Source organism: Medicago sativa, chromosome 5 (genome assembly GCF_051527215.1).
Source record: "Medicago sativa cultivar Bolivia chromosome 5, Bolivia_mono, whole genome shotgun sequence".
In the NCBI taxonomy this organism is placed as follows: domain Eukaryota; kingdom Viridiplantae; phylum Streptophyta; class Magnoliopsida; order Fabales; family Fabaceae; genus Medicago; species Medicago sativa.
In genome coordinates, this window is record NC_140753.1 from 77,907,078 (window position 1) to 77,934,713 (window position 27,636).

The 27,636-nt window shown below is 32.4% G+C and overlaps 2 protein-coding genes and 1 long non-coding RNA gene across 8 annotated transcripts; 2 read left to right on the forward strand and 1 right to left on the reverse strand.

Annotated features, from left to right (window-relative positions):
- The first annotated feature begins 1,652 nt into the window (after nucleotides 1-1,652).
- On the forward strand, nucleotides 1,653-5,930 carry LOC146925303 (seed imbibition 1). Its single transcript, XM_085710265.1, has 13 exons — nucleotides 1,653-1,966; nucleotides 2,310-2,575; nucleotides 2,731-2,821; nucleotides 3,068-3,116; nucleotides 3,227-3,318; nucleotides 3,422-3,529; nucleotides 3,636-3,770; nucleotides 3,864-4,274; nucleotides 4,375-4,516; nucleotides 4,616-4,683; nucleotides 4,891-5,025; nucleotides 5,119-5,336; nucleotides 5,430-5,930. Exons 1-13 carry the CDS (start codon nucleotides 1,776-1,778, stop codon nucleotides 5,804-5,806), a joined length of 2,283 nt encoding a protein of 760 aa, XP_085566391.1. The 5' UTR covers nucleotides 1,653-1,775; the 3' UTR covers nucleotides 5,807-5,930.
- Nucleotides 5,931-12,595: 6,665 nt separating this feature from the next.
- Nucleotides 12,596-16,692, reverse strand: LOC146925304 (uncharacterized). Of its 6 annotated transcripts, XM_085710260.1 has the most exons (7): nucleotides 16,123-16,690; nucleotides 15,763-15,824; nucleotides 15,441-15,530; nucleotides 15,172-15,265; nucleotides 14,998-15,059; nucleotides 13,665-13,790; nucleotides 12,596-13,591 (listed from the first exon to the last, which is right to left on the reverse strand). In XM_085710260.1, the coding sequence occupies exons 5-7, from the start codon at nucleotides 15,010-15,012 to the stop codon at nucleotides 13,367-13,369; spliced, it is 366 nt and encodes a 121-aa protein (XP_085566386.1). In that variant the 5' UTR covers nucleotides 15,013-15,059; nucleotides 15,172-15,265; nucleotides 15,441-15,530; nucleotides 15,763-15,824; nucleotides 16,123-16,690; the 3' UTR covers nucleotides 12,596-13,366. The 6 variants fall into 6 exon arrangements, with proteins under 6 accessions (XP_085566386.1, XP_085566390.1, XP_085566388.1 ...); XM_085710264.1 differs by lacking the exon at nucleotides 15,172-15,265 and having other exon boundaries at nucleotides 12,596-13,534; nucleotides 16,123-16,692; XM_085710262.1 differs by lacking the exon at nucleotides 15,172-15,265 and having other exon boundaries at nucleotides 15,763-15,806; nucleotides 16,123-16,689.
- A 7,409-nt stretch (nucleotides 16,693-24,101) lies between these two features.
- LOC146925305 (uncharacterized) lies at nucleotides 24,102-27,435 on the forward strand. Its single transcript, XR_015010467.1, has 3 exons — nucleotides 24,102-25,057; nucleotides 25,254-25,372; nucleotides 27,092-27,435. It is a non-coding gene; the product is annotated as an uncharacterized LOC146925305 (long non-coding RNA).
- Nucleotides 27,436-27,636: the final 201 nt, after the last annotated feature.

The window sequence follows — 27,636 nt, forward strand, 5'->3', positions numbered from 1 at the left end:
AGCCTACATTTTATAATAGATAATAGCAATCAAAGTATGGTAATTTTTTTAACAAAAGTATATTATATTAATTTGTTTATTAAATATGTTAGTCTTTATTTTTTGGAAAAAAATATGCTAATTAATACATAATATATATATATATATAGGATGTATAATATGAGAATGACTATCTTATATGAGAATGGTGAGAATAATTATCAACCATTTGATTAAAAGCTAATGGTTGAGATTTAAATGCTCAATTAAAACATTACCATATTCTATCAATTCTCATAAACTCATTCCACTCATCTTCTCCAGCAACGCCATTGCTCATGTCTACCCACCGCCATTTTTGTTAACGTCGCTATTCATCACCATCAACATAAACCAGAAATAATGCTTCTTCTTTTTTCTTTTTCGCTTTTTGTGAAATAATTGGTTCAGGTAACGTTTAATTTACAATAAACCAGAGATAGTGATCGAAAAGTTAAAGCAATATTTTTTTACTAAATTCAAATACATATCAATTGAGTGAATTGGATTTGGAAATGAAATGCCATACTTCTCAATATTTTCAATTTCATTGCAGTGGAATAGACATGCTTGAACCGATTGAAATTGAGATCCAAAAATCCATTACAAAAGTAGATGAAAGGTAACACTATGTGGTGAATGTGAATTCCAAGGGTGGAACACACAGAGAAGGAACAAATTGATGATGGTGGGTTAGAGAAGATGGAGGGTGCAATGTGTTTATGAGAATTGATAGAATATGGTAATGTTTTAATTAAGCATTTAAATCTCAACCATTAGCTTTTAATCAAATGGTTGATAATTATTCTCACCATTCTCATATAAGATAGTCATTCTCATATTATACATCCTCATATATATATATATATATATATATATATATATATATATATATATATATATATATATATATATATTTTTCATGTTTCATTAGTGCTATGTGAGAAGAGACATACACCGTAGTTATAAACTAATTTTACATTGACGTTGAATAAAATTTAAGCATCTAACATTATATTTAAAAAAACAATTATAAGATATGCTTACAAGATAAGCTGATGTGTTTTTATTAGATGATGGTGTAAAACTTTTACATTGTCATTGCATCTCCATTAAATCCTAGCAATAATATTAGAGTTTATTAATATGTTATGTTAGTGTCCAATTATTTTACACATATATCCAATGATGTATTGTCACCTCAATGAATAAATATGACAACTTATTTGTTTTCATACTCATTAATTAACATGACAATACATCATAAGATGTATGTGTAAAATAATTGTACATTAACTGGTTATACTAATTAAATTTATAATATTAAGATAATAAGATTTTCTAAAAGAAATATGCGTAACACAATAAGGCTTATCAAATTGAGTTGAGTGTGACAATGGACTTATGACTTGATTTTAATAAAGGAAATCATCAATCATTTAAGCAATAATTAGCATTAATAAAAAATTATTAATACAGGTTAGCTTACCATACAAAACAAAGATGATATTTTTCACATGTAACCACAAAAATTTGTAGGATGATAATGATATGATAATATAAAAAACCATACACTTGTAATGTAGTACATTCTAGATCACTATATATACCCTTCCCCTCCTTCATCAAACCTCACACCTTCTCTGTTTCTTTCTCATTTGCATTTGGAACAAAGAGCATTGCTGAAGGGTTCATTCCCTTTCTCTGTTCTGTGATTCATTTGCCACTGTTGAAACCTTTTGAATTTTCAAGAAAAGATGACTGTAGGGGCAGGAATATCTGTTGCTGATGGAAACTTGATGGTGTTAGGGAAGAAGGTTCTGAGTCAGGTTCGTGACAATGTTCTTGTTACTCCTGCTTCTGGTGGTTCTTTGATCAATGGTGCATTTCTTGGTGTTTCTTCTGATCAAAAGGGTAGTCGCAGAGTCTTTCCTGTTGGCAAGCTTGAGTATGTTCATGTCTCTCTTTGCAAAATTTCTGTTTTTTAATTATTTTTATTTTATAAATTCAAAATTGTGTTGAAAGAACACTTTAGTTCAAATTATGTTTAGAATGTTTGTTTTATTCCTTTTGTATGTTTTTTGTGTGATTGTTATATTTTTGTTTTATACTATCATCATGATAAAAACATGGATGTTGTAATTTGATTATTTTGATGTTGTTGTGTTGACACTGTGTTTGTTTAAGGATTAAGGTGACCCCTTTTGGTTTTTGATGTTTATTATCTTTGCAAGTGTTAATATTGAAGGTGAGTGACTCAAATTTTGATTTTTATTATGTTTTTGTTTTAGGGGGTTGAGATTTATGAGTCTTTTCCGCTTCAAAATGTGGTGGATGACTCAGAGAATGGGTAACTGTGGACAAGAAATCCCCTTTGAGACACAGTTTTTGCTTATTGAAGCACATAAGGGTCGTGATATTGACGGAGGGGTTGACAGTGGAGAAGAAGACCAAGATGGTTCTACCTACGCGGTTTTGTTACCTCTTTTGGAAGGAGATTTCAGGTCTGTTCTTCAAGGGAATGATCAAAATGAAATTGAGATTTGTGTCGAAAGTGGTACGCACTCTTCATAAATTTGTTAATGTTTTTTGTGTTTGTAAATCGGGTATCCTCCACACGTAACCGTAAAAACTAAACCGTCAAGTTGCCTAGGATCACAGTGCTGAGACTAATGTATGCATTGTGAATTTTTGCCGTGTGCATGATTGTAGGATGTCCTGATGTGGAGGAATTTGATGGGACTCATTTGGTGTTTATTGGGGCTGGATCAGATCCTTATGAAATCATAACAAATGCTGTCAAGTGAGTTTCACAATACTTGTTTTATCTTTTCAATTCTTCTTTTCTGAGTTTTTTCAATTACTAGGATTAGACTTCAAGTTTCAATCATCTGAAGTGATCTAAACTAAATCATGTTCCATTAGTTCAGTATTAGGACTTAACTAACTTATAACTTAATTAGACAAGTCCTAATTTGCAGTGATGAACTTTTTGAGCTTCTTATAAATGTGTTCTTAACTAGAACCATCAATTTTTTTCTTTGTTCAGGACTGTTGAGAAACACTTGAAGACATTTTGTCATCGCGAGAGAAAGAAGGTTAATATCTTTATTTTTTCCATTTTTAAAGTAAAAATTTGATGGCCTTGTTGCAGCTTAAAGTTCATTACCTCTAATATATTTGTGTTTTACCTATTTGTATTATTCAGATGCCAGATATGTTGAACTGGTTTGGATGGTGTACATGGGATGCTTTCTATACCAACGTCACTTCAGAGAATGTGAAAGAAGGATTACAAAGGTGTTATCTATTTCCACTAAAAGTGGTCTAAGTTACAAGATTTTTGCATCACACACATAGTCATAGAGATTAGTTTCTGATTTAAATTTTACGTTATTTACAGTTTTGAGGAAGGTGGAATTCCTGCTAAGTTTGTCATAATTGATGATGGATGGCAATCTGTTAGCATGGACCCCAATGGTGTTGAATGGAAACATGATTGTGCAGCAAAGTGAGTAGATTTTTACCCAACTTTCATTGTCAAATATATTATAGTTCCATGCATTTTTATAATGTCGAATACGCAAAATTAATTTTGTTGATATCTTCTTTAACAGTTTTGCGAATCGCTTAACTCATATCAAAGAGAATCACAAATTCCAGAAAGACGGCAAGGAAGGTCATCGGATAGAGGACCCTGCCATGGGAATTCATCATATTACCAATGAAATCAAAAAAGAACATGCTATAAAGTATGTTATTTGCATTTTTTTTTTCAAACTTCACAACATATTCAGTTCAACAACTAATGACCGTTGCAAATTTTTCGTCGTTTTTGTTTATAGGCATGTGTATGTGTGGCACGCAATAACAGGATATTGGGGTGGTGTTAAACCTGGGATTAGTGGCATGGAACATTATGAGTCAAAGATGGCTTTCCCTATCTCATCTCCTGGAGTCAAGTCCAACCAACCAGATGAAGCATTAGATACCATTGCAATTAATGGACTCGGCCTTGTGAATCCTGAGAAAGTTTTTCACTTTTATGATGAACTCCACTCATATCTAGCATCCGCTGGTATTGATGGTGTCAAAGTTGATGTTCAGAATATCCTTGAAACTCTTGGAGCAGGACATGGTGGGAGGGTGAAACTTGCAAGGAAATATCATCAGGCATTGGAGGCATCGATCTCTAGGAACTTTCCTGATAACGGAATCATTTGTTGCATGAGTCACAATACAGACGGATTGTATAGGTAGGATTGCTTACAAAAACTCAAGCGAATGCTTTTATGAAACCTACTCTAGATTTATTCAATAACAAGGACTTTATTTTAATTAATTTACTTGATGCAGTTCAAAGCGTTCGGCTGTTATTAGAGCTTCAGATGATTTCTGGCCAAGAGACCCTGCATCTCACACAATTCACATTGCATCGGTTGCTTACAATACTATTTTCCTTGGTGAATTTATGCAGCCAGATTGGGATATGTTTCATGTAAGTTGTTAAATATAGGATCCTAAATATATTTTGGTTCATAGAAAATGTGCTAGGATTTCAGGCGCTAACTAGTTTTTAATTTTGTATGCATTTCAGAGTCTTCATCCGATGGCTGAATATCATGCTGCTGCAAGAGCAGTTGGAGGATGTCCTATTTATGTCAGGTAATGATATCTTACCATAAGTTATTCTCTTTTAACTAAAAAGCAGTTATGTAATTGTTTGTTGTCTTGGCGAGTTATGATCGATTGTCAGTTTAAAACAATTTTACGCTGATATTGCATATCCTTAAATCTTTTTTTGTTAATATTACACACGTAACTGAATTAGATAGATGATGTCTTACCTTCTGATTTTGTAATGTTGTGTAGCGACAAGCCCGGACACCACGACTTCAATCTTTTGAAGAAGCTTGTACTTCCTGACGGTTCTATATTAAGAGCTAAACTTCCAGGAAGACCAACCAAGGATTGCTTATTTTCTGATCCTGCTAGAGATGGAAAGAGGTAAAAAATTCATAATTCTCTAGCTACCTAACTTACTTACTTGACAAATTGATATATCAGCTTGTTCTTTGCTCATGGACTTTGTTATTGCAGTCTCCTAAAGATATGGAACATGAATGACTATTCTGGAGTTGTTGGGGTATTCAATTGTCAAGGAGCTGGTTGGTGCAAAGTTGGAAAGAAGAACCTTATCCACGACGAGAATCCAGGCACAGTCACTGACATCATTAGGGCTAAAGATATCGACCATTTATCGACAGTGGCAGATGATAAATGGACAGGAGACGCCATCATATTTTCCCATCTTTGTGGTATGTTTTAAGGCTTTACACCACACTCCTAAAAAGGTTACACCAATTTTTCTTCTATATAATTGTTTCTTTGTTTACGATGTTTGTTTGCAGGTGAATTAGTCTATCTTCCAAAGGATGTTTCTATTCCAATTACCATGAAATCCCGAGAATATGAAGTTTTTACCATAGTCCCTGTGACGGAATTACCAAATGGTGTCAAATTTGCTCCTATTGGTTTAATCAAGATGTTCAATTCAGGAGGGGCAGTCAAAGAGTTCAGTTCTGGTTTTAATGGAACTGCAAATGTTTCCATGAAAGTGCGCGGGTGTGGCCTTTTCGGTGCTTATTCATCAGCTCGACCAAAGTTGATTACTGCTGATTCGGAAGAGGTGGAATTCAGTTACGAGGAAGAATCGGGATTGGTGACTATCAATTTGAGTGTGCCGGAGAAAGAGTTATATCAATGGAACATTTCTATTGATTTATAGGTTGGTCATGAAAATTTGATGAGTCTATGTAGACATGTAGCAAGAAAATGTTTGTATTTTCTAGTTCTTCTAATGTATAACTAGAAATAAATGAATGAATGAATATCACAATCTTTTCTATCAATCACTATGACTCATTTCTGTCTCTGCCCCATACAGAACTTACAAGCAAAAACTTCTAAACTGTGTGACATATTTGTAACTCTTAGTTGGCTGGCTGGCTAGCTAATGGAGAGAAGAGATATTTGATCAATATTTATAAAGTCCATGCAGTTATAATAACTTAATTTTAAAGTATATGATAGTTTTGAAATCAAATTACTAAAGAGTATGTACCTTTTGGAAATAAATGCACTAACTCTGCTTGATGCATATATTTTTGAGAGAAAGAATTGAAAGTGTAGTTATTATTTCTTTGAAGGGAATCATAAAGTAGGGAACTTTATCTAAATTAAAAATTTGTTCTTCACTTCAAATTCTGTTGCACTAAAAATATATATTATGAAGCCATGCCACCATGTTTATTGTTGAAGATATTTTATTTAAATATCTCATTCTTTTTGAGGATTTAGCAATATATCTTTGTCTCTCACCTCACCATTTGTATCATATTTTCATCCTGCATTGAATGAAATTGGTTAGACATAAACCATACACTCATAGAGTAATGAAGTTTTTACATCAGTCCCTGTGAAGGAATAAAGAGGGTGGTGTCAAATTCGCTCTTATTGGTTTGATAAATTCAGATGGGGGTGTCAATATCAAAGAGTTCGGTTGTTCTGTATCTAATAATTGAGGAACAAATGTTACAATGAAAGTTAGAGGGTGTGATAAATATTCTGCATATTCATCAGTTAGGCCTCAGTTGATAACAATTGATTCACTAGAGTTGAATTTAGTTATGATGAAGAATCTTGATTGGTCACAACCGAATGGAAAGTGCTAGAGGTAGGACTGTGTCAATGAGCCATGATGAGTCAAATGCTTTGGTTTCTTTTTGTAGTTTTAGTGCCTAATTCTAGTAATGAATAACCAGAAACAAATGAATGTTTTTGCATATGGTAAGTATGTTTTGAAGATGAAATTATATATAAACATCTAAGAATTGGCTAGAGTAATTGAATTAAGTTGCTCTATAAAGTGTCGCTTAGAAGAGATTATGCAACCAACAATTGACTAGTCTTAAGTGATAAGGGATATGACCCTTAAGTAAGTGGACAAATAATTCGATCTAGAACTCTTGTGCATGGAGAAAATTCTATCAGGAGGTGAGAGCCTACCTTGTATGCCCAATAGGTTACCTGACAAATATTTTAGTCATCGCTAAACAGTGTTAAAAATTTCGTACCCATGGTAAAAGAAGGAGAATCCAACAATGCGAGAAATTCCTACAAATACTCCATACTTATTACCTCGCTCCTAATCCAACAATGCAACAAATACTCCATAGGAGTTACATGTACTGAGTATGATGATTGATCTGGCCTAATGGTTACGGAAGAGAGTTTGGGTGAAAATGGATAGAGAATATGGAGTGGGAGAGAGAGAAATTTAGGTCATTACTTGAATTAAGTGATTTTCTCCAAGTATGCTCAATCTTACATCGGTGGGAAGATAGTTATATTGCACATGATTTTCTCCACAACTTGGATTGAGCAGTCACCAACTTGATTTTCTCCAAATAAGAAGTGATTTTATTTAAGTCCATTGATTTATCCTTTTCACAGGATAAATAACTATTCATTGTTCTGAAACATACTTCCTTCACAAGTATATGATTCCAAGAAACTCAAATTCTATCTATATGTATGATACACATAGTTTGTCAGATAATTCTCAAGAGAATAATAAAATGTTAAGGAAATGGATGACAAAAGGTGTTTGTCATGGAGAGCTTTTTGCCAGGTTTGTCTATTTAAGTACACATTCCTAATATTCTCATATATGAAGATTAACATTACAAATTCTCTATCTAGAGTATAGATAATCAAAGACCAAGTAAAAGTTTGAAGGGTAAAGGTGACAAGAAAAGGTTCTTTTCCAGTAAGAGCATTCAAGTTAATTCTGTTATATGTGTCCTTAATGGTGTTATGGCTCGGAATGTGATGGAGAATGCTGGCGGTGCTTTGGATTTATAGTATATTGAAGCAATTGTAACTCCAAAGTACTGAAACTCCAAAGTAGTAACAATTGCTTCAATATACTGTAACTCCAAAGTACTGAAAGACCATTAAGGACACGTATAACATGATTAACTTTTCTGCTCTTACCAGAAAAGAAGCCTTTCTTGTCACCTTTACCCTTCAAACTTTTACTCAATCTTTGATTATTTATACTCCAGATAGAAAATTTGTAAAACGTGATGTAAATCATAGCATATATCAAGAATATTGAGAATGTTAAGTACTTAAATATACAAACCTCACAACAAGCTCTCCATTACGAACACCTTTTGTCATCCAATTCCTCAGCATTTTATTATTCTTATGAGAATTATCCGACAAACTACGTGTATCAAACATACAGATAGATTTTGAGTCTCTCGGAATCATATACTCGCAAAGGAAGTATGTTCCATCCCCTATAAGTGGATTATCTGGCGTCAAAAGATAAATGTAGGACAATGAACAATTATTTATCTTGATGTAAAAAAGATATATTGATGGAATGAAATCAAATCACTTCTTCATTATTCAGGCCAGTATCAAATTTAAAGTACTTAAAAGCATCCATGATACTTGTGCTCTTACGGGTGCAAATTTGTCGTCGACGAACACCTTAGAGATTCTATTTACTACTTTTCACTAATTTTCTAGGACCAACCAATATGAGGCATGTTGTCTCTTGAACATCATAATTTATGATGTACCAGGGACAATATGCCTCATATTGGTTGGTCCAAGTGGATCAGAGAAAAGTAGTCTAATAAATAGAATCTCTAAGGTGTTCGGTGACGATAAATTTGCATCCGTACGACAAGTATCATGTATGTGGTTTAGCAATTTAACTTTGATATCAACTTGAATAATGAGGAAGTGATTTCACTGCATCTATATATCTTTGTTCATTGACCAAAGAAATTTCCATTATATTTTTCTTTTGATGCTAGATATTCACTTGGAGGGAATTGAACATACTTCCTCCGCGAGTATATGATTCCAAGAGACTCAAAATCTATCTGTCTGTATGATACACATAGTTTGTCAGATAATTCCCATGAGAATAATAAAATGCTGAGGAGTTGGATGACAAAAAGTGTTCGTCATGGAGAGCTTGTAACTAGGTTTAAGTACTTAATTAACATTCCCAACATTCTTGATATGTTATGATTTACATCATGTTTTACAAATTCTCTATCTGAAGTATAGATACCAGAGACTAAGTAAAAATTTGAAGGGTAAAGGTGACAAATATATACCAAAGAATAATCATACATAAACTGATCAAATTTCCAGACAATACCCATGTTGTTGCGGCTAAGTCTTCAAATTACACCCTAACAATACATTTTGGTTTACCACCCAATGTTCCAATCCTCAAATTCTCCATTCTGCAGTATTCATTCATTTACACATTTAAATATCTATATATGAATGATTTATTATATAGCAAATAAAAAATATTAATTATAAAATCAAAATACAACCAAGAAGAAGTATCACCATTTCACATACAATCAATATTTCTAGTTCTAAGTAGCATATAGTTTGGTGCATATTTGCTATCATCACCATACATACAGCTGTCCAATATAAGCATTGATTAGGTAACCTGATATATCTCTAATTCTTCAATATGCAGACCACTAATACTAACATCGGTTATTTAGAATTCATATTTTTTTAATAGATAAAATAACCTAATGATTATTTAGTATTCATAATAAGCTTCAAATTCTCCCAAGATGTTTTGAACTTGGGAATCTAAGTATGTGTAATTCTCTTTGTTGTCCTAAAACAAAAAATTAAAATGACTTAGAGATGATCATCTTCTTTACTCTATACTTTATAATAGATATAACATAGGAAGAGAGGGGAAATTAAAAGGAAAAAAGTCCTAGCCAATGCTCACTACAAAGAAAAGTCTTCTCATAAACCATGATTTCTCAATTTTCAAATTTAGGAAGATATACCTTATATGATAATTGATTTCAAATCCAGTCACATCATTAAGGAAGAAGAATCTGGTTCATAAATAAAATAATAAGAAAAAAGAAAAAAAAAGGAAATGCGAAGTCCAATTTTGTAGGGACCAAGTAAAAAGGAAACATACTTTTCAATTTAGTATGGCCATTGGAGATAAAGAAACTGGTACATTATAAAATTAAAAAAATCATAAATATAGCTATTTAATTATGATTGTTTTAGAAATTCACTTACTCCTTAGACTGCATGCACAATGCTATTTGTACTCATTATTCCTATCAACATGCATAGAACAAATGCAAAATACTTAGAATCAAAAGACATTGTTATAAGACCATAAATAATTAATCTAGAATAACATTTAGAGTGTTATAATCTGATACTGGATAACTGGAAAACTAGAGTTAAAATACAAAGAAAATTAAAACATGCTTTCGACACAAGGGAAAAATAGCATTTAGAGTGTTTTAGAACCATTGGAACTATGAAAGATCGCTCAAACATTTTAAATCGATCAAAATAGCAAAAACTCATTTACAATGGCCATCTCACTCAATTCCTCACTTTCTATCCTAACACTAAGGGTGTGTTTGTTTCAAGTTATATTTGTAGATTCCTGGGAATAAAATCATAGAAATGCATGTCTATGTTTGTTACAAGTTTACTAAATTTTATTGCTGGTATAAAATGTTCCTGGAATATAAAAGTTTTCCCAAAGAAAATGGTGGGAATAAAATTTTCATGGAGATGGGAATAAAATTGTGTGTAATTAGCTATTATATTACCTATTTTTAAGGTTGATTGGAATATTATAATGTTAACCAAACATCCTTTTTCTAAATACCCTGGAATAAAATTTCTATCTTTATATTCCAAGGAATGTTATTCCTAGCAATAAATTTGGTACACTCGAAACAAACACAGCCTAAATTCAAATCATACTTAATAGAGAACTCACCTTTACCAACAATAGTGAATGAAAAGAGACGAGAATGAGCGGAGATAGTGATGAAAAACCAAAAAGAGACTCACAGAATTATGGTTGAGAAGAGAGAGACACCGAGGAAAACTAAGGCCAGGGTTCATGGTTGGATCAGGATGGAGATTTCCATTCCTCAAATTCTCTTCACAAAGATTCAAAACCAGATATCTAAGAATCCATAGACTTCCTTTATGGAATTCCGAAATCTAGATTTGTTACGCTCTCTTTGTCATCGTTGACGTTCGAAATCTAGATTTTCTAATAAAATCATAGCTCTTCCTTCAAAAAAATTTACTGGAGCTCTTCCTTCAAAAAAAATTACTGGAGCTCTTATTTGGGGATTAAAGTTTCTGAGTAAAGTGAGTTGGAGTGGTAGCTAGATTGGAATCTATGAAGCACGATACGGACACGGACACCGGACACAACATGGACACCGACACTGACATGTCGACACGGTTAATAATTTAAGAAAATCACATAATTCAGAGTCATTACAGGTGTCGTGTCGGTGTTGGACACCGGGACACGCCTAATCTAATGAGTGTCCATGCTATATAGATTGGAATCAATAAAGGGTGGGTACAATTTTTGTGTGTGGATATTGTAAAGAAACTGGGAAGAGATTGGTGAAGTATAAGTTCATTGACTAGAGAGAAATAGATGGAAGAAAAAGCAAATCCGTTGAACAAATGTTTAATGTATAAATAAAAGTTTGTTAGGTCAAGCCGGGGGGTTAACCCTAATTTTTTCCGAATAGAGGGTGCACATGAGAAAGAATAGGAAAGGAACAACTGAACTGTACTCTCTCACGGCATCAGAATAGTGAGAGTTGGTTAATTAGGTAATGGATATTGAACGAGTCATGATAAGTCAAATACTTTGTTTCTTTTTGTACTTTTAGTGCCTAACTAGACTTTTCACCCGTGCTACCGCACGGGTCATATACAATGCAAAAGCGGTAAGGAAAAGCAAAAATTCATTGTATAGTTCAAATTAATATTCAAATGTTATTTAAAATCAACAGTAATTGAAGTTTTTCGAGTTTACACATTTTGGAAAATTTCTTTAAACACTACATTTGAAGTACTATCAATGCAAACACCATCTTCATGAAGTAGGTGAAGAAAAGTATCCCACAATTAAGAAATTAAACTCATGAAGTCCACCCTATTTCCTTTCAAAGTATCCCACGGTGAGACTTTTTTATCATAAATTGGCAAGATAAAAATGACATTCATAATACAATAGAACATGAGATGTTGCATTTTTAATATATATTCTTGATAACTGTCGTTTTTACATAAAATATGGATTAGGACATGAAAAGAATATATGGATTTTAAAATCTGCAAAATATATGGTTTGGAACATCTGCAGCAGAACACAAACTCTAGCTGCCTCATACCAAAGCGGACTTCGAAATTATCTTCCGAGACCAGAAAAATGTGAGTTGAATCGGCAATAGAACAACACCGGAAGCAGAAAAAATGGCCCAAAAACTCTACAACCGCAAGTCAGTAAAACATGACATAGCATTAGTAACAGACCGCTCAAATGAAAAAAGTGCAGATATACCACCAGGAAAATTCTCCAATTCCTAAAAAAGAGTAGGACTCTCTTAATGTGCACTTTTGAGTATAAATTGGCAAGATAAAAATGACATTCATAATACAATAGAACATGAGATGTTGCATTTTTAATCTATATTCTTGATAACTGTCGTTTTTACATAAAATATGGATTAGGACATGAAAAGAATATATGGATTTTAACATCTGCAGAATATATGGATTGGAACATCTGCAGAACACAAACTCTAGACTTTTGACACGGGTCTATTATAAAAATGATATTTAAATTATTATTAACATGTATCACATTTAAAAAGACATAATTTCATCAAAACTTTTCTCTCAAAAAAAAAAATCAAAACTTTCACTATAAGATCTTGGGAGTTCTTTCATTTGCATCAGTGGTATCTTCTTGGTCTTGAAGACAGTGATTAAGTGTCTCATTCGCATATTCACAATGCCAATAAAAATATAATTGAGCATTTTTTTTGTTAATTTCATATTTCAAACAACACGGAACGATAATTAGATCAAAACACCCAATGACTTTTCAATTGATATAGAACTTTCCATGATCGATAGACATGTTCAACACATAATAATAAGGTGCGACACAGCAAAACAAAAACAAAAAACATAAGTCTGAGACATGTTCAGAACTTTCCATGCTCAATAGACATGTTCAGAACTTTCCATGGTCAATACACCCAACACCATACAGATAAATAACATAAGTCTGAGAACATAACACAACTTAAAAGTGCGACACAGCAAAACAAAACCAAAAAACAAATGAAAATGAAAGTGCAACGGACTTGGACATCAACAACAGAACTGCTACCCCACAATCTTGTAAAAGGCCTCAATCTTTGGGTTCAATCTTCACGCGCACCAGTTTTGGCCCCTTTGTTGTGGATGCATCAAATCCATCAATAGAGAGGTCATCCAATGATTCCACCATAGCAGCAGCTCTCTTCCCCAAAGGTTTGCTAGTCGGAGTCACAATTGAATCAACTATAGCGACATCGTCCTTATCAGTGGAATCAGCTCCATGGATTTTTTCCGAAAACAAAAAAATGGAGCATTCCTTTAGATGGTTGCTGCTACTAAATTCTTTAACAAATCAAAATAATGTGATATAATTTGATATAAATATATACCGCTGAATTTTGATCAGCCAGCTCACAAACAACCATCTTTCCCAATGCCTTGCTAGTTGGAGTCATAGCAGAATCAACCACAGTAACTTCGTCCTTGTTACTTGAATCAACTCCTTCAACATTTTCCTATAAGAGAAAAAAGGGTGCACTTTATTAGTCTGTTGATTCATATGTACGCAAATCATTTATAGATGAAAGAAATGTAAATGGATTGGAAATGAAAATATACCACAGCATTTTCATCAGCCAACTCACAAACAGTCTCGACAGAATGCATAAATAAAGAAAAAGTCCACAAACAGAACAAAAAACAACAAAAACATTGGTAAAAAACATGAATGAATGGAGAAAATAAGTGAGTTGCAAACATTTTAAATTAAGCAATCCTCCTGCTTGCCATGATAAAATTGTTCATAACCGAATTCATTGACAACAAATTGAGTTCTAGGCAGATGGCCTTTCAACTATATTTTCTATAGCCGCAAGTAAGTTCTCTTCCTCCGAAGGATTTCCTTTATAGTATAGCAAGAAAGCTTCACAGACCTGTTGAGCACCGTGTCTCATTAATGTGCTGCCTATTTTCATTGGAGTTTTCTTTGAGCGATTATACGATGTATTAGTTACATTAAATGGAGAACGGATTTAGTTAGCTAAAAAATCTCAGAAGATACTCCCTCTGTGTTACTAATTGGCCATACACTATATTTTTGTCTTAAAAGATACTCCATCCGTTTTTAAATATAAGCAAAAGTCACTTTTTAGGTTCATTCATTTAATGATGTATGTGGTCCATATTATGAACCACATACATCATTAAATGAATGAACCTAAAAAGTGACTTTTGCTTATATTTAAAAATGGAGGGAGTAATCTTGAGCCTCTCAATTTATTACTAATTGGCTAATGCATGCACTCTCTACATAGATAGAGATAACCTTGAGCCTCTCAATTCATTAAAGCAATGTTAGTAACATGTGCAGAAATAAATATTGAAGTAAAAGGTATTGATATGGCCAGGGTTAAAGCTATTGTATTGGAAGATTACATGCTCAAAATTGTAGCAATTATGACACTATTTTTAAGTAGGCATTTGTTAGAAGCATGTGCTTTTTTCAATGACATGTTAAACATGCACAATTAAAGTGAATGTGGAGGAGTAAGCACGCATTTGGCGGGCAAGGGCCTGCATTATGCCTATCAGACTTAATTTCATTTTTAGTAAGTAAGAAATAAGATAAGATGTAGTGGACATAATCTGATTTCAATTTTATTATAGTCTCATGGAAAGGGTGAAATACATGAAATAATTGATAGATAGAACAACTCTACTTACCCAAATAACACCCATGAGTATCAGCAAAACCAAGTATTGAACACCAACCAATACCAATAAACCTGCACAGTAAGGATGGATGCAAAGCAAGATCTTAAAAACTCCAATAATTAAAATCATACTGAATAAGGAATAAATTGAAGATATTCATATGCATGCTAGCTAGATACATACGAGAGGTTTTTTATGCCTATAAAGTAACATGCTTCAATAAACCAAAGCTAAGGATCCATATGTAAAATGGCTTCGAGTTAAAGGGTATCAACACCTATATACATAGCAATAAATCAATGCTTTATTTTTTAAGATAGTAACAATATATCAAACCAAAACATAATCAACATCAACAAATCAATATCTAAATATCTAAACAAAGGGTCCTTTTCGCAAAAAAAAAATTAGAAAGTAAAATTAAACCTTTATTCGTGTGGAAAACCTTTTACCTTTATTCCTCGATAGCTTTCATTCATATTCATGGTCATCATAGTCATCATCAACAACATCATCTAACAATGGACTACTTCCATATTCAGCTGCAGTGGTTCAGCAAGTATGTTATTCACTACATTAATTGTTAGCAATCAATTCACATATTGGTGTTTTAAAAAAAGACCATGTGTGGTTATAGTAAATCATGATTATAAAGTATCAATCATTTTATTTTATTTTTGAAGAAGAGTATCAATCATTTTATTAACATCATTCCTACCAAGTAAAGAACCTGTTACAATACACAATAGTAAAATTTGATACTCTGTTTGTTACCTCTAAAACTTCTTCCGCTGTCAATCCAAGCCAAATTTATTCTTCTGAGCATTCAAAGAATTCTAATTGATTCAGATTAGATAACAACACAATTAGAAAACTCATCAGATTACACATAACCAAAAATCAAATTAAACAAATGCTCTTACTTTTGTTTCACCGGCCAATTACAAAACTCAGAAACCGCAAAATCAACAGAGCAAACCACAACAATCATATGAACAACAATTACCTTGATTTCGAAAGAAACCTAAAAAGCTATTTTGAACAGCAAATGAATTGAAAGGGAAAAAAGATAAACTACAATTTCAGTTGGCAGTAAACCTTTTGTCACATAAAAGAGGAGAAGTTTAAAAATACCTTTGATTTCTCTTCTCAATCAAACAATCGCATTCATAGAGAAGAGGAACAGCCACCGCATTCGCTTCCTCAAACCCAGGGATCAAGAAATCTGATCAACAACACTCGATCTCCTTCGCTTTCGCTTCATTATGATGTCAATGCCATCTCAAGTTCAGCCCTGCACGTCGCAGAAAGAGAGAGAGATGCGAAATAGATTTTGATTTTTTTTCTTGCTTATGATTATGGTTGTTTTCCATTAAGAAAGAAATCTGAGTTTTGATTTTGATCGTTGACGGTTGTTCTCTTTTAACTCATGTTGAGAGAGAAAGAAAGTTGAGGGAGAAAGAAAGAAAAGAAGTTGCAGAGGAGACGGGAGAGAGATATGCAAAAGCAAACGCGTGTGTTGTGTTGTTTTGTTAGCTTTTGTTTGCGGCTTATGTTTATCCGTTTATCAGCATTTTTTGTTCGTATGTTTCTTGCGGCTTTTTTTTCTCTTCTAGCTGTTTCGTAAAGGGTTAAAACAGGTATTTTATTTGCTAGGGTTTAGGTTTAATTAGGGCTAAATTATTGGTTAACTTTTATATATAGATAGATAGATTATGGGAATGAATAACCAGAATCAAATGAATGAATATCGCAAAGATGTTTACTAAACTTCTTTTATACATGAGCACTTATATGGTATATATATGGACTCTCCTTTTTTTTTATATGTTTTTTTTCCAGAAAGAAACAAAAATTTATCAAATAAAAAGTAGTTGCTATATGAGTATTGTACTACAAAAATATTGAAAAGTTTTTTTTGAGGAAAAAAATATTGAAAAGTTTTATCGAGTTGTTCGTGGTTTAGTTTATTTTTGGGTTTCACTTGGGTGCCATTGACTTTTGTTGTCATTTTTTTTTTGGCTTAATAGCAGTTTTGGCCCCCTATGTTTCAAGAAGTTGTGATTTTGGCCCCCTAACTAAAATAATTCGATTTTGGCCCCCTATGTTTTGCCCCCTTTGCACTCTTGGCCCCTAGGCCAATTTTGACCAAGTCAATGCTGACGTGGCGCCACGTGTGTAATTTTTTTTAATTATTAAAAAAATACTTTTTAAAATTTTTTTAATTAAAAAATAAAAAAATACTTTTTTTAAAAAAAATTAATTAAAAAAATATAAATAAAAAATAAAAAAATTACACATGTGGCGCCACGTCAGCATTGACTTGGTCAAAATTTGCCTAGAGGGCCAAAAGTGCAAAGGGTGCAAAACATAGGGGGCCAAAACTGCTATTAAGCCTTTTTTTTTTTAGAGAACTTTTGTTGTCCTTGGTGCTTTTAGTGTATGATTAGAGAGAATGAATAAAATAAATTATTTAGATGTGAGAGAATAATTAGTTGAGAAAGAAAGGACACCAAATGTAACGTCGCCTAAGTTAAAGCTGTTTTTTGCATATGTGCCAAGAGCTAGAATAATTGATTGGTCTAACTGATCTGGGATTTGACCCCTTAAATAAGTGGACAATTATTCGGTCTAGGTCTCTTGTGATTGAAGAAGATTTTGTTGGGAGGCAAGAACCTACCTCGTGTGCCCAATAGGTTATCCGACAAGATATTAGTCATCACTAAACGGTGTTGAAAACTCCGTATTCTTAACATGGTAAAAGAAGAAGAAGAAAAAGGAAAGAGTCCAGCAAGGTAAGAATGGATTCCTACATGTAAGAACGAACACAATATAATTAATTGTTTATCTTGAACCGGTGTTTTTATCTTTTCTTTTGACGTCATTTTCTTTTTAACATGATAAGGGAAAAGCATCAAAGTGAAATCTAGACTTCCTAACTATGTTGACACCTTTATAGATTGTATATAGAGAACGTATGAGATGAGCAACGAGAACTAATGTTAATTATGAGAAACAAGAACTATATGTTTCAATTGTTGGAAAAATTAAGACATGTGATTATAAAACATCAATTAAAAATTATGAGAAACAAGAACTATATGTTTCAATTGTTGGAAAAATTAAGACATGTGATTATAAAACATCAATTAAAAAGTCACGTGATATGTGATCTTGTACCTCTTTATCTTTCTTTATTAGTATTGACCCGACATAATAACACTTTGTTTTTCTGCGACTTCACTCAACAATTAGTATTCAGTTAAATATCTGAATCCTTCACAAATATGTAGCCATTTTCTTGATCCAACTCTCGTTGAAAAAACCAATCGTTAAGACTTAAATCCATAAATTTGTCCAATTCAAAAAACAAGATCTTAGATGAAAAAGTTTCATGTTTTAAGTACAACATTGACCACTTTTGTTTTACCTAATCAATGTGAGACTGATGCCTTGATTTGAGTTTGAGGACAACAATTTAACTGAAACAATTGACAAAACTTTGTCAAAATGATTTTCTTAAAATAAAAACTTCTTATTTAATAATTGTCTCTCAACAGCCAGTGTTAAAGAAAAAGTCAAATTGTCCCTAAAAAATAGTTATAAAATACTAATAAACATATAGATCCTACATTAGTGTATTTTAGTTATTTTAATCCCAAATTTAGAGTCAAACAAAAGGAAACAAATAGATCCTATTTTCTCTCCACCATGATCCGTTAAACTCAACTGATTCACAAATAATTCATTATATATATATTTTTTATATAAATATAACCTCACAGAACAACAGAACTTGCTCTTTCTCATTGTTATTCCATTTCTCACAAATTAGACATAAGAAATGTTGAAATCAACAATACATTTCACAATCCATTTACTGAATTGTTGTTTCTGTGTTAAAAATTTAAACAATGTTCTGAAAGGAATGCATTGTATTGCACATGAAGTATTTCGTGATTCTTTCTCTCCATATTTTCTTTCCATTTTCACCGAAACCCTCTCTGTAAACATGTACCCATAATTTAGGAGCCATTGTCATCCTTGTCGCATGCACCTCGTCTGCTCTGGCTGCAGTCACGAATTCATCTGCGACAATTGCTCTGTCAGCTACCGCGATAAACGAATCAGTGGACTGGAGCTAGAGCAGACAACGAAGGAAGTGCATGTGGTGAGGATGAAAATGCCTCTGAAATTATGGTTGCAGGGAGTGAGAGAGTTTGGGTGAAAATGGAAAGAAATATGGAGAGAGAAGTTTATTTCATTACAAGAATAAAGAGATTTTCTCCAAGTGCCCTAAATCATACCCCAAAGGGAAAGATAGTTACATCAACTTGGATTGGGAATTCTCCAAAATGATATACTAATATCAACTTGTATTACACATGAGGTATTCAAAGTTTTTGCTTTGTCTAACTCCTTGTTTTTCAGTTTATTACATGGTTTTAAATTGTGATGTTTTTGTGGAGATATCTATAAATTTTTATTTCAAATTGCTAGATACATTTATTTATTTATTCAGAAAAACTCATAATTAATGTTACTAATTGTGGAAGTTGATGTTCAGAATATCCTTGAAACTCTTGGATCAGGACATGGTGGGAGGGTGAAACTAGCTAGGAAATATCATCAGGCATTGGAGGCATGAAAATGTTGTCAAATTCGCTCCTATTGGTTTAATCAAGACGTTCAATTCGGGAGGGGTTTTCAAAGAGTTTAGTTCTGGATTTGATATGGAGTTGAAAATTTTTCCATGAAAGTGCGCGGGTGTGGCCTGTTCGGTGCTTATTCATCAGCTCGGCCGAAGTTGATTATTGTTCATTTTGAAGGGTTGGAATTCAGTTACGAGGAAGAATCACTGTTAGTGACGATTGATTTGAGTCTGACAAAGAAAGAGTTATATCAATGGAACATTTGCATTGATTTATAAATCAAATACTTCTAGATTGGTCATGGAAATTAGATGAGTCTATGTAGACCTGTAGCAGGAAATGTATGTATTTTCTAGTTCTTCTAATGTGTATAACTAGAAATAAATGAATGAATATAACAATTTTCAAGTAGATTTTTGAGATATTTCTAACTCTCAGTTGGCTGGTTGGCTAGCTAGCTAATGGAGAGAAGAGAGATTTGATCAATATTTATCAAGTCCAAGCAGTTATAATAATTTAATTTTGAAGTATATGACAGTTTTGAATTCAAATTACCGATAGATTATGCATCTTTTGCTAGAATAAATAAATGCAATTCTGCTTGATGCATGTTTTTATTGGGAGAAAACATTGAAAAAGTGCTCATTATATCTTCATACTCTCTCACCTCACCATTGGGTATCTTCTTTATTGAGTTGTTGATGGTTTGGTTTTTTGCATGTGGTAAGTAAGCATGTTTAGAAGATGAGATTATATATAAGCTTCTAATAATTAGCTTGAATAATTGAATTAAGTTCGTTTAAAAGAGATTATGCAACCAATAATTGGTTGGTATAAGTGATAAGTGATTTGACCCTTTAAGAAAGTGGACTGTGATTCAATCTAGAACTCTTGTGCCATGAGAAAATTCTGCTGGGTGGAAGGACCTACCTGGTGTGCCCAATAGGTTCTCAGACATATATTAGTCATCGTTAAACGGTGTTGAAAACTTCATACTTCTGACATGGTAAAAAAATAAAAATAATAAGAGATTCCAGCATGTATGAATGAATACTGTAATTAATTGTGTATCTTGAAGAGGTGTTTTTATCTTTTCTTTTGACAAATTTTTATTTTTTGTAAACATGATAAGTGCAAAGAATCAAAGTGAAATCTAGACATCCCGATAATTTTGAACCATAGGGAATGTATATAGGGAGCGTAAAATCAAGACTTGGGATCGATAAAAAAATCAATTAAAAGTCACATGACATGTGATATCGTAGCGCCTCTTCATCTTCCTTTATGAACATGTCTATAGTGTTCCTTTGATTTCTTCCAGATTTTCTTCATATTATCATTTATCAAACCCTCCACCTTCAAATCCCTTTGTCCTCTTCCTCTATCAACATGCTCTAACCCCACAATTGTCTACGAAAAAATCTGCCATAGGTATAGGTATTTGACTTTATACCTATGGTGAAAGACATTTATTGCTGTCAGTACATATCAAGTTTCTTGTGGTGAACTCTGCAAATTCCACTGCCCCATTGAGCTCTCCTAACGCTTCAGCCCCAATTTTATTCACTTGAAGAAGCTCTGAAATCCCATTGCGGTTGAGCCTCATAAGCTTGATTTTCGCGAAGGTAGCACAATTCCACGTCGAGATCCTCAACTCAATTGTGTCACATCATTGCAAAGCTACATTGAAACCTTTTTTTTATTGATCCTCAACTCAGTTGTTGACATAATGTATTCTTCCTATAAAAGGAATTCTTTTTTATTGAAATAATAATTCCCTCTTGCTATAATATTTCCAACACTTATGCAACATGAAACACAAATTACAAGCTATAAATCGTCATCTTTTCCTATCCAATGCAATCACAAGATTTGATCGGAGAAGCTAAGACATTATTTAATATTCACAAACCTTGTTCTTCATCATAACCAGATTAACATCTTTGAAAGTTCATTCTATTGATTCATCTTTCCGTTGATCTAGCAATGATATTAACTCTCTGATAACCTGCAATTATTTAATAGCAAAAAAGTCAAACAATTTAGCAATGTTGCATACAATTCAGTCACAAATTCAAAAGTCGGTATTGAATCAGTCATGGACTCAATCCCAAGCTCAAAGCCAAAAATAACATTAATACTACATTACAGAACATGAAACATCAGAAAATAAAAACTCGATAAGAAAATTAACACAAAAATAAACTATTCAACATACATTGGAGTGTTCAACAAAACCAACTTTGCAGACACAAAGATGTAACAACTTTCACAGCCAAGATCAATTGTTCAAAAAGTGATAATAAAGTACAGAATCAACAAATACTCGTCGGGAAAATTTGGCCACCAAAGACTTTTGTATCTTTGGTAACAATTATAAAGAACTTCCTTCGCTAAAATAACAGTATGCCTTATCTCCATCAAATTCAACTAGTCTTTTCTGAAGTTCTTCTCGCTGCTCTGTAAAATTTATGTACTGTTGAGAAGAACGTCAGAAAAGACAAGTTGAATGTGATGAATATGATGTTAGGACTTTCTTCTCGCTGCTCTGTAAAAACAAGTCCGTTCATGAAAGAATTTCATGGTTGAAGTACCACAATGGAAACTTTTATTTTACTTAATCAATGGGAGACTGACGCCTCATGCCTTTGATTTGAGTGGTTATTAATTTGAGGACAATAATTTAACTGAAACAATTTACAAGTAATTGAGCCATAGTCGGAAAGAAACTTTGTAAAATTGATTTTCTTAAATAAAAACTTTTTATTTAACAATTGGCCCTCAATAATTGGTGTTAAAGAAAAAGTCAATAAATAAAAAGTCAAAATGGTCCTCACCAACAAAAGAAATAGCAAAAAGAAAAGTTAAAAAATACTACTCCCTCCGTTTCAAAATGAGTGTCGCTTTAGCCAAAAAAATTTGTTTCAAAATGAATGTCGCTTTCAGTTTCCAATGCAATAATAACTTTTTCTTTTCAATTGTACCCTCCAATTAATACTCTGCACACTACTTCCAAAGTATTACTTTTAAAACTAACCAATAGTTAACAAGGATAATTTGGTAAAATAACCATTCTCTTTCTTTTAATCATTGTATTTCTTAATATGTGTGTAAACACCTAAAACGACACTCATTTTGAAACGGAGGGAGTAGTAAACTTACAGATCCTACATTTGTGTATTTGAGCTATTTTCATCTCAAAACAATTTGATCGAGTCCGGATCCTCTCCATTTCCTCTGAAAATGGGGATCGACATTTCCTTGCCTTGCGGAACGACACGTGGCATAAGTGGAAACCAACGGTTGAGATCTATTCTTTCTTTAAAACCAATTAAAATTATTAAATAATTAAAGAATTCAATTTAAATCAGTTTCCAAATTTGCGGGCAAACCGCAGGTGACAAAACCCAGCAATTTCCTTCACCTCTGTTCCTCTCTATCAATCCACCACGTCTATGATGTTCGAATTGGATACCATCTCAAACTCATCTGACATGATTAAGTATATAATTAATTATGGTGCTGCGTTGTTTTGCTTTGAAAACAAGTGTCCTACAATCATCGCAGACCTCATCTGACATGAAGAAATTCATGAAAGCCATGTTTCCAGAAACAATAAGTTTAATTCATTGAAGGCATGAAACAAGTGTCCCCGTAATTTTGGTAACTGATTTTGTTTAATATAAATTGAATTCTTTAATTATTTAATAATTTTAATTGGTTTTAAAAGAAAGAATAGATCTCAACCGTTGGTTTCCACTTATGCCACGTGTCGTTCCGCAAGGCAAGGAAATGTCGATCCCCATTTTCAGAGGAAATGGAGAGGATCCGGACTCAATTTGATCCACTAAATTTGACATTACCTATTCAACATTCTTATTCATTTCACCAGTCATTCATTACATAAACCAGGGCCGTCTTAAACAATTCGTAGGCCCAGTTTTAATCTTATAAATCGGGCCCCTAATAAAAAAATGGAATTTTTTTTCTTTCATATATCTACTCTTTAGTCTTTTCCAATTGCAATTTATGAGTTTTTAACTTCTAATTGTGGGTGTTGTGACGGATAATTCATAGATTAAGCAAGGGATTTTCTTTTTCATTAAGCAAAATGGATTAGTTTGGGTAAAAAAGTAATGGAATGATAAAGTTCAAATATATTGTCCCCATGAAAAAAGAGGTACCGTAAATGAAAAAAAAAAAAAAAAAGAACACTCGGGGAGTTGAACCCCTGACCCAACGCACAACTGCAGAATGCACAACTGCAGAATGCTTTACCACTAAAGCATTGTTAACAGTTTGTTAAGTTCTCGCCTTTAATTCTATATAACGCTTACTATAGAATCTTATATACAAAAAAAATAATACGGGCCCCCAAAAATTTGAGGCCCGGTGGCATAGCGCAGCCTCAACGGGCTATGGGCCGGCCCTGACATAAACAGCTTCATTTTTTCCTCACAGAACCACAAAATTTGCTCTTTTCTTAGTGCTATTCCATTTCTCATAAATTCATCAGCATCAGAAATGTTGAAATAAATAATCAATTTCACAATCCATTTATTACAATCCTACGAAACTGTTCTTACACGAATCGAACCTTTTTTTGTTGCTGCACCCACTTATTTTGAAAGGAATAAATTGTATTGCACTTGAGGCTTTCATTATTCTTTCTCTCCCTGTTTACTTTCCATTTTCAGATAACCTCTCTGCAACATGTAACCGTAAGGGCAGATTCATCTTCATCATATATAGCTGCAAGTACCTCTTCCATCGTCTCGCTTCGGCTCCTGTCACTAATCCATTTGTCGTAGTTGTTGACCGTTCGGTTTTAACTCTCCTATCGCTGGAGATGGAAGAGTGTAATGTACCTAAAAACTAAGTAGAATCTTTAAACTGTTTTATTGAATTGATGAAGTAAAATAAGTTTCAAAGCTACTTGAATGATTACAATAAAGAAGGAAGAATCAGAGAGAAGAGAGTTCAGATAGAAAAGAAGATTTTGACATCACAATTTTCATGCCTTTTTCCCTTTGACCTTCTCTTATTTATAAGAGTCCACATTCACATTTCCCATATTGCCCCTTTCAACTATTTGACTCATTACAAAGAGTTAGAACCAAACTAGAGTTAACAACTCCAACGGATGGATTGGTCATTGGAGTCGGAGCAGATGATAGAGGAGGTACATGCGATGATTATGAAGATGCATATGCCACTATGGTTACGGAAATGAGTGAGGTTGAATGAATATGCAAAGAAAACACGGGGGGAGAGAGAGAGAGAAAGGTTCAGGTCATTACAAGAATAAAGAGATTTTCTCCAAGTGTGCTAAATCAACCCAATGGAAAGATAGTTATATCCAAAACTTGGATTGAGAATTCTCCAACAGATATACTAATAGTAACTTGTATTGCGAGGTATTTCATGATTTTCATCTTGTTTTTCCAGTTTATTACATGGTTTTAAATTGTAGTCATAGTTACATTGTGCATTTGATATTGGGTTAAAATGCAAGTAAATGTAACCGCAATTGCGACTGTGATATTTAATTTCGTGGACATCTCTATAAATTTTTATTTCAAATTATTAGATACATTTATTTAATTTTTTCAGATAATGACATCATTAATGCTACTAACTGTGGATGTTGATGTTGAGAATATCCTTGAAACACTTGGATCTGGACATGGTGGGAGAGTGAAACTCTAGAATTGTAGAGGTGGATTGTACAAGTAATAATTCTTTACAAAACTCAAGTTAATGCTTAAACATTAGCAAGGATTAAGGACTTTATTTTAATGAATTTATTTAATGCAGTTCAAATCGAAAATGATAATGAGATGGCAATTGTTGTAATTTTAGTGAAATTATGTTATGTTTTTACTCAACCATGTCATGCTTCACTCCTATGTGTTTTGTTGCATCTTTTTTGCAGTTCATCCGTGAAAGAAAAGAAAAAAAAAAGCTATTATAAATAAAATCAGAAGTTAAAAGCATCAATTGATCCTAATAACTATTTCATTAAGATTGAAAAAAGCTTCGAATTAGGGTTTATTACAACGGGTGCTTGTTTCTCATATAAAAAAGGAGAGAAACAAGAATGTATTGCTCAAACAAATAGGTGGAGGGAAGATGATGAAGAAAGGAGGAAAAAAAAAATAGGTGTAAGCAGTGCACTGTTAGATCAAATAGATCAGCCTGATTTGTATTTTTGAAAGAAAGATTAAACGATTAATATTAAACAAATTAATGAGATCTTTAATGGACCACTTTAAATGAGTGTCCATCTTAGAAACTGGGGTTAAAAGTTAATAAAACTGGACTAACTTGACTAACAGAGATAAATTATGGGACTAAATTTAAACAAAAATTAATTATGGAATCAACATGAAACTTCATAATTAGTTAAGGGATTGGTTATGTAATTTAGTCTATTCCCTTTTAACATATTGTGTGTAATATTTTTTAACATATTGTGTGTAATATTTTGCATTAAACATAGTACTTTATTGTGTTTAAAAAAAAAATCTATTGATAATATCTAATTCAGAATTGAGAATTGTAATTTGGATAGCTGAACGAATTTAAACATTCTAATTTTTTATTTGAAATTATTGTTAAATTAATAGAGATTATATAGTTAAATTATTAAACTAATGATATTTTAAGGTCTAACTAAGGATGTGTTGTAGAAAAAAATACTACCTCCATTCCTTTTTAATTGTCACATTTTGATATTTTACACAAACCAAGACAATCAATAAATATTGCTACTTTTGATACAATAATTTCTATTTTTACTATAATAACCTTATTTACTTAATATCCCATTACATATATTTCTCTCTCCACAATAATAAATAAGGGTAATATTAGTAAAATAACATTTAATGTTGCATTGAACTATGTAAAGTGACACTTAAATAGGAACAAAAAAATTCTCCAAAAGTGACACTTAAAAAGGAACGGAGGGAGTAGCACTTAACATGCGACATGAACTTTTGTTGAAAAGTATGACTAAGAGCATCCACATTGGTAGCGGAAAAAATTTAATGGGACATAAATTCAAAAAAAAAAATAGAGGGACTAAAAATTAAACTTAGAGGGACCACAAATATTTCATCCAAAATAATATATCGCTAAAATGTATCGAAAATAATTGCAAAACACACCATTTTTTAAATTACTTTTATTAAATTAAATGAGACTATAATAAAAATTAACTTATATTACATACCAAATATTACGTTTTCCTACTTTTTGTTAATTTATATATAAAATAAACTTGAACTTGCTTCAAAAATGGAGAAATCATGTAACGAAGTAAATAATATGATTTTTTGACAGAAATAGCAAGAATCTTTCTTTTATGATTTTGCCTATTTTTTTAATTGTGATTTTATTTTTTCTAATTAGATTTATATATGTGAAAAAACATTTTTGTTGTTTAGTTTGCAGGATGTATTGGAGATTGTTGATTTTGGCGTGGAAGAACTTGCAGCAAACATAAAGAATTGAAGAAAAAAGATTACAAAGTGATCTTCTTGATTCACCAATGCGTAGATCCTTCAATCTTTGAACGTGTTTCAATGCAAGATCAACAAAGGAAGTATGTTATAATCTCAACAGTGCATTCCTAGGCGCAGACAAAATGAAGAGAGTGAACGGTGACGGAACTTGAAATAATTTTGTGGGTGGACCAATTTGTTTAATGTGTGAAATGTATATTTTAGTTAACTCGAGTGATTATTAATTTAGTGTCTAATGAACATGATTTAAACTTGTATTTTAAGAATATTTTGACATCAATATTACACATATACTACAAAGATAAGGATTGTTTTTAATTGAAAAAATATATTGTGCTTTATTCACACAAACATTTAGTGAGAGATATGATATTAGATATATATATATATATATATATATATATATATATATATATATATATATATAATAATTAAAAGCAATCATAACACAGCCAAATGGATGTGTT

Excerpts from the sequence above, each read along its gene's own strand:
- LOC146925303 (XM_085710265.1), top strand. The coding sequence starts at position 1,776 with ATGACTGTAGGGGCAGGAATATCTGTTGCTGATGGAAACTTGATGGTG. Across the intron at positions 2,822-3,067 it reads ATCATAACAAATGCTGTCAA|GACTGTTGAGAAACACTTGA; the intron begins GTGAGTTTCACA and ends TTCTTTGTTCAG. Across the intron at positions 3,771-3,863 it reads AAAAAAGAACATGCTATAAA|GCATGTGTATGTGTGGCACG; the intron begins GTATGTTATTTG and ends TTTTGTTTATAG.
- LOC146925304 (XM_085710260.1), bottom strand. Across the intron at positions 13,592-13,664 it reads TGGCTGATCAAAATTCAGCG|GAATGCTCCATTTTTTTGTT; the intron begins GTATATATTTAT and ends AACCATCTAAAG.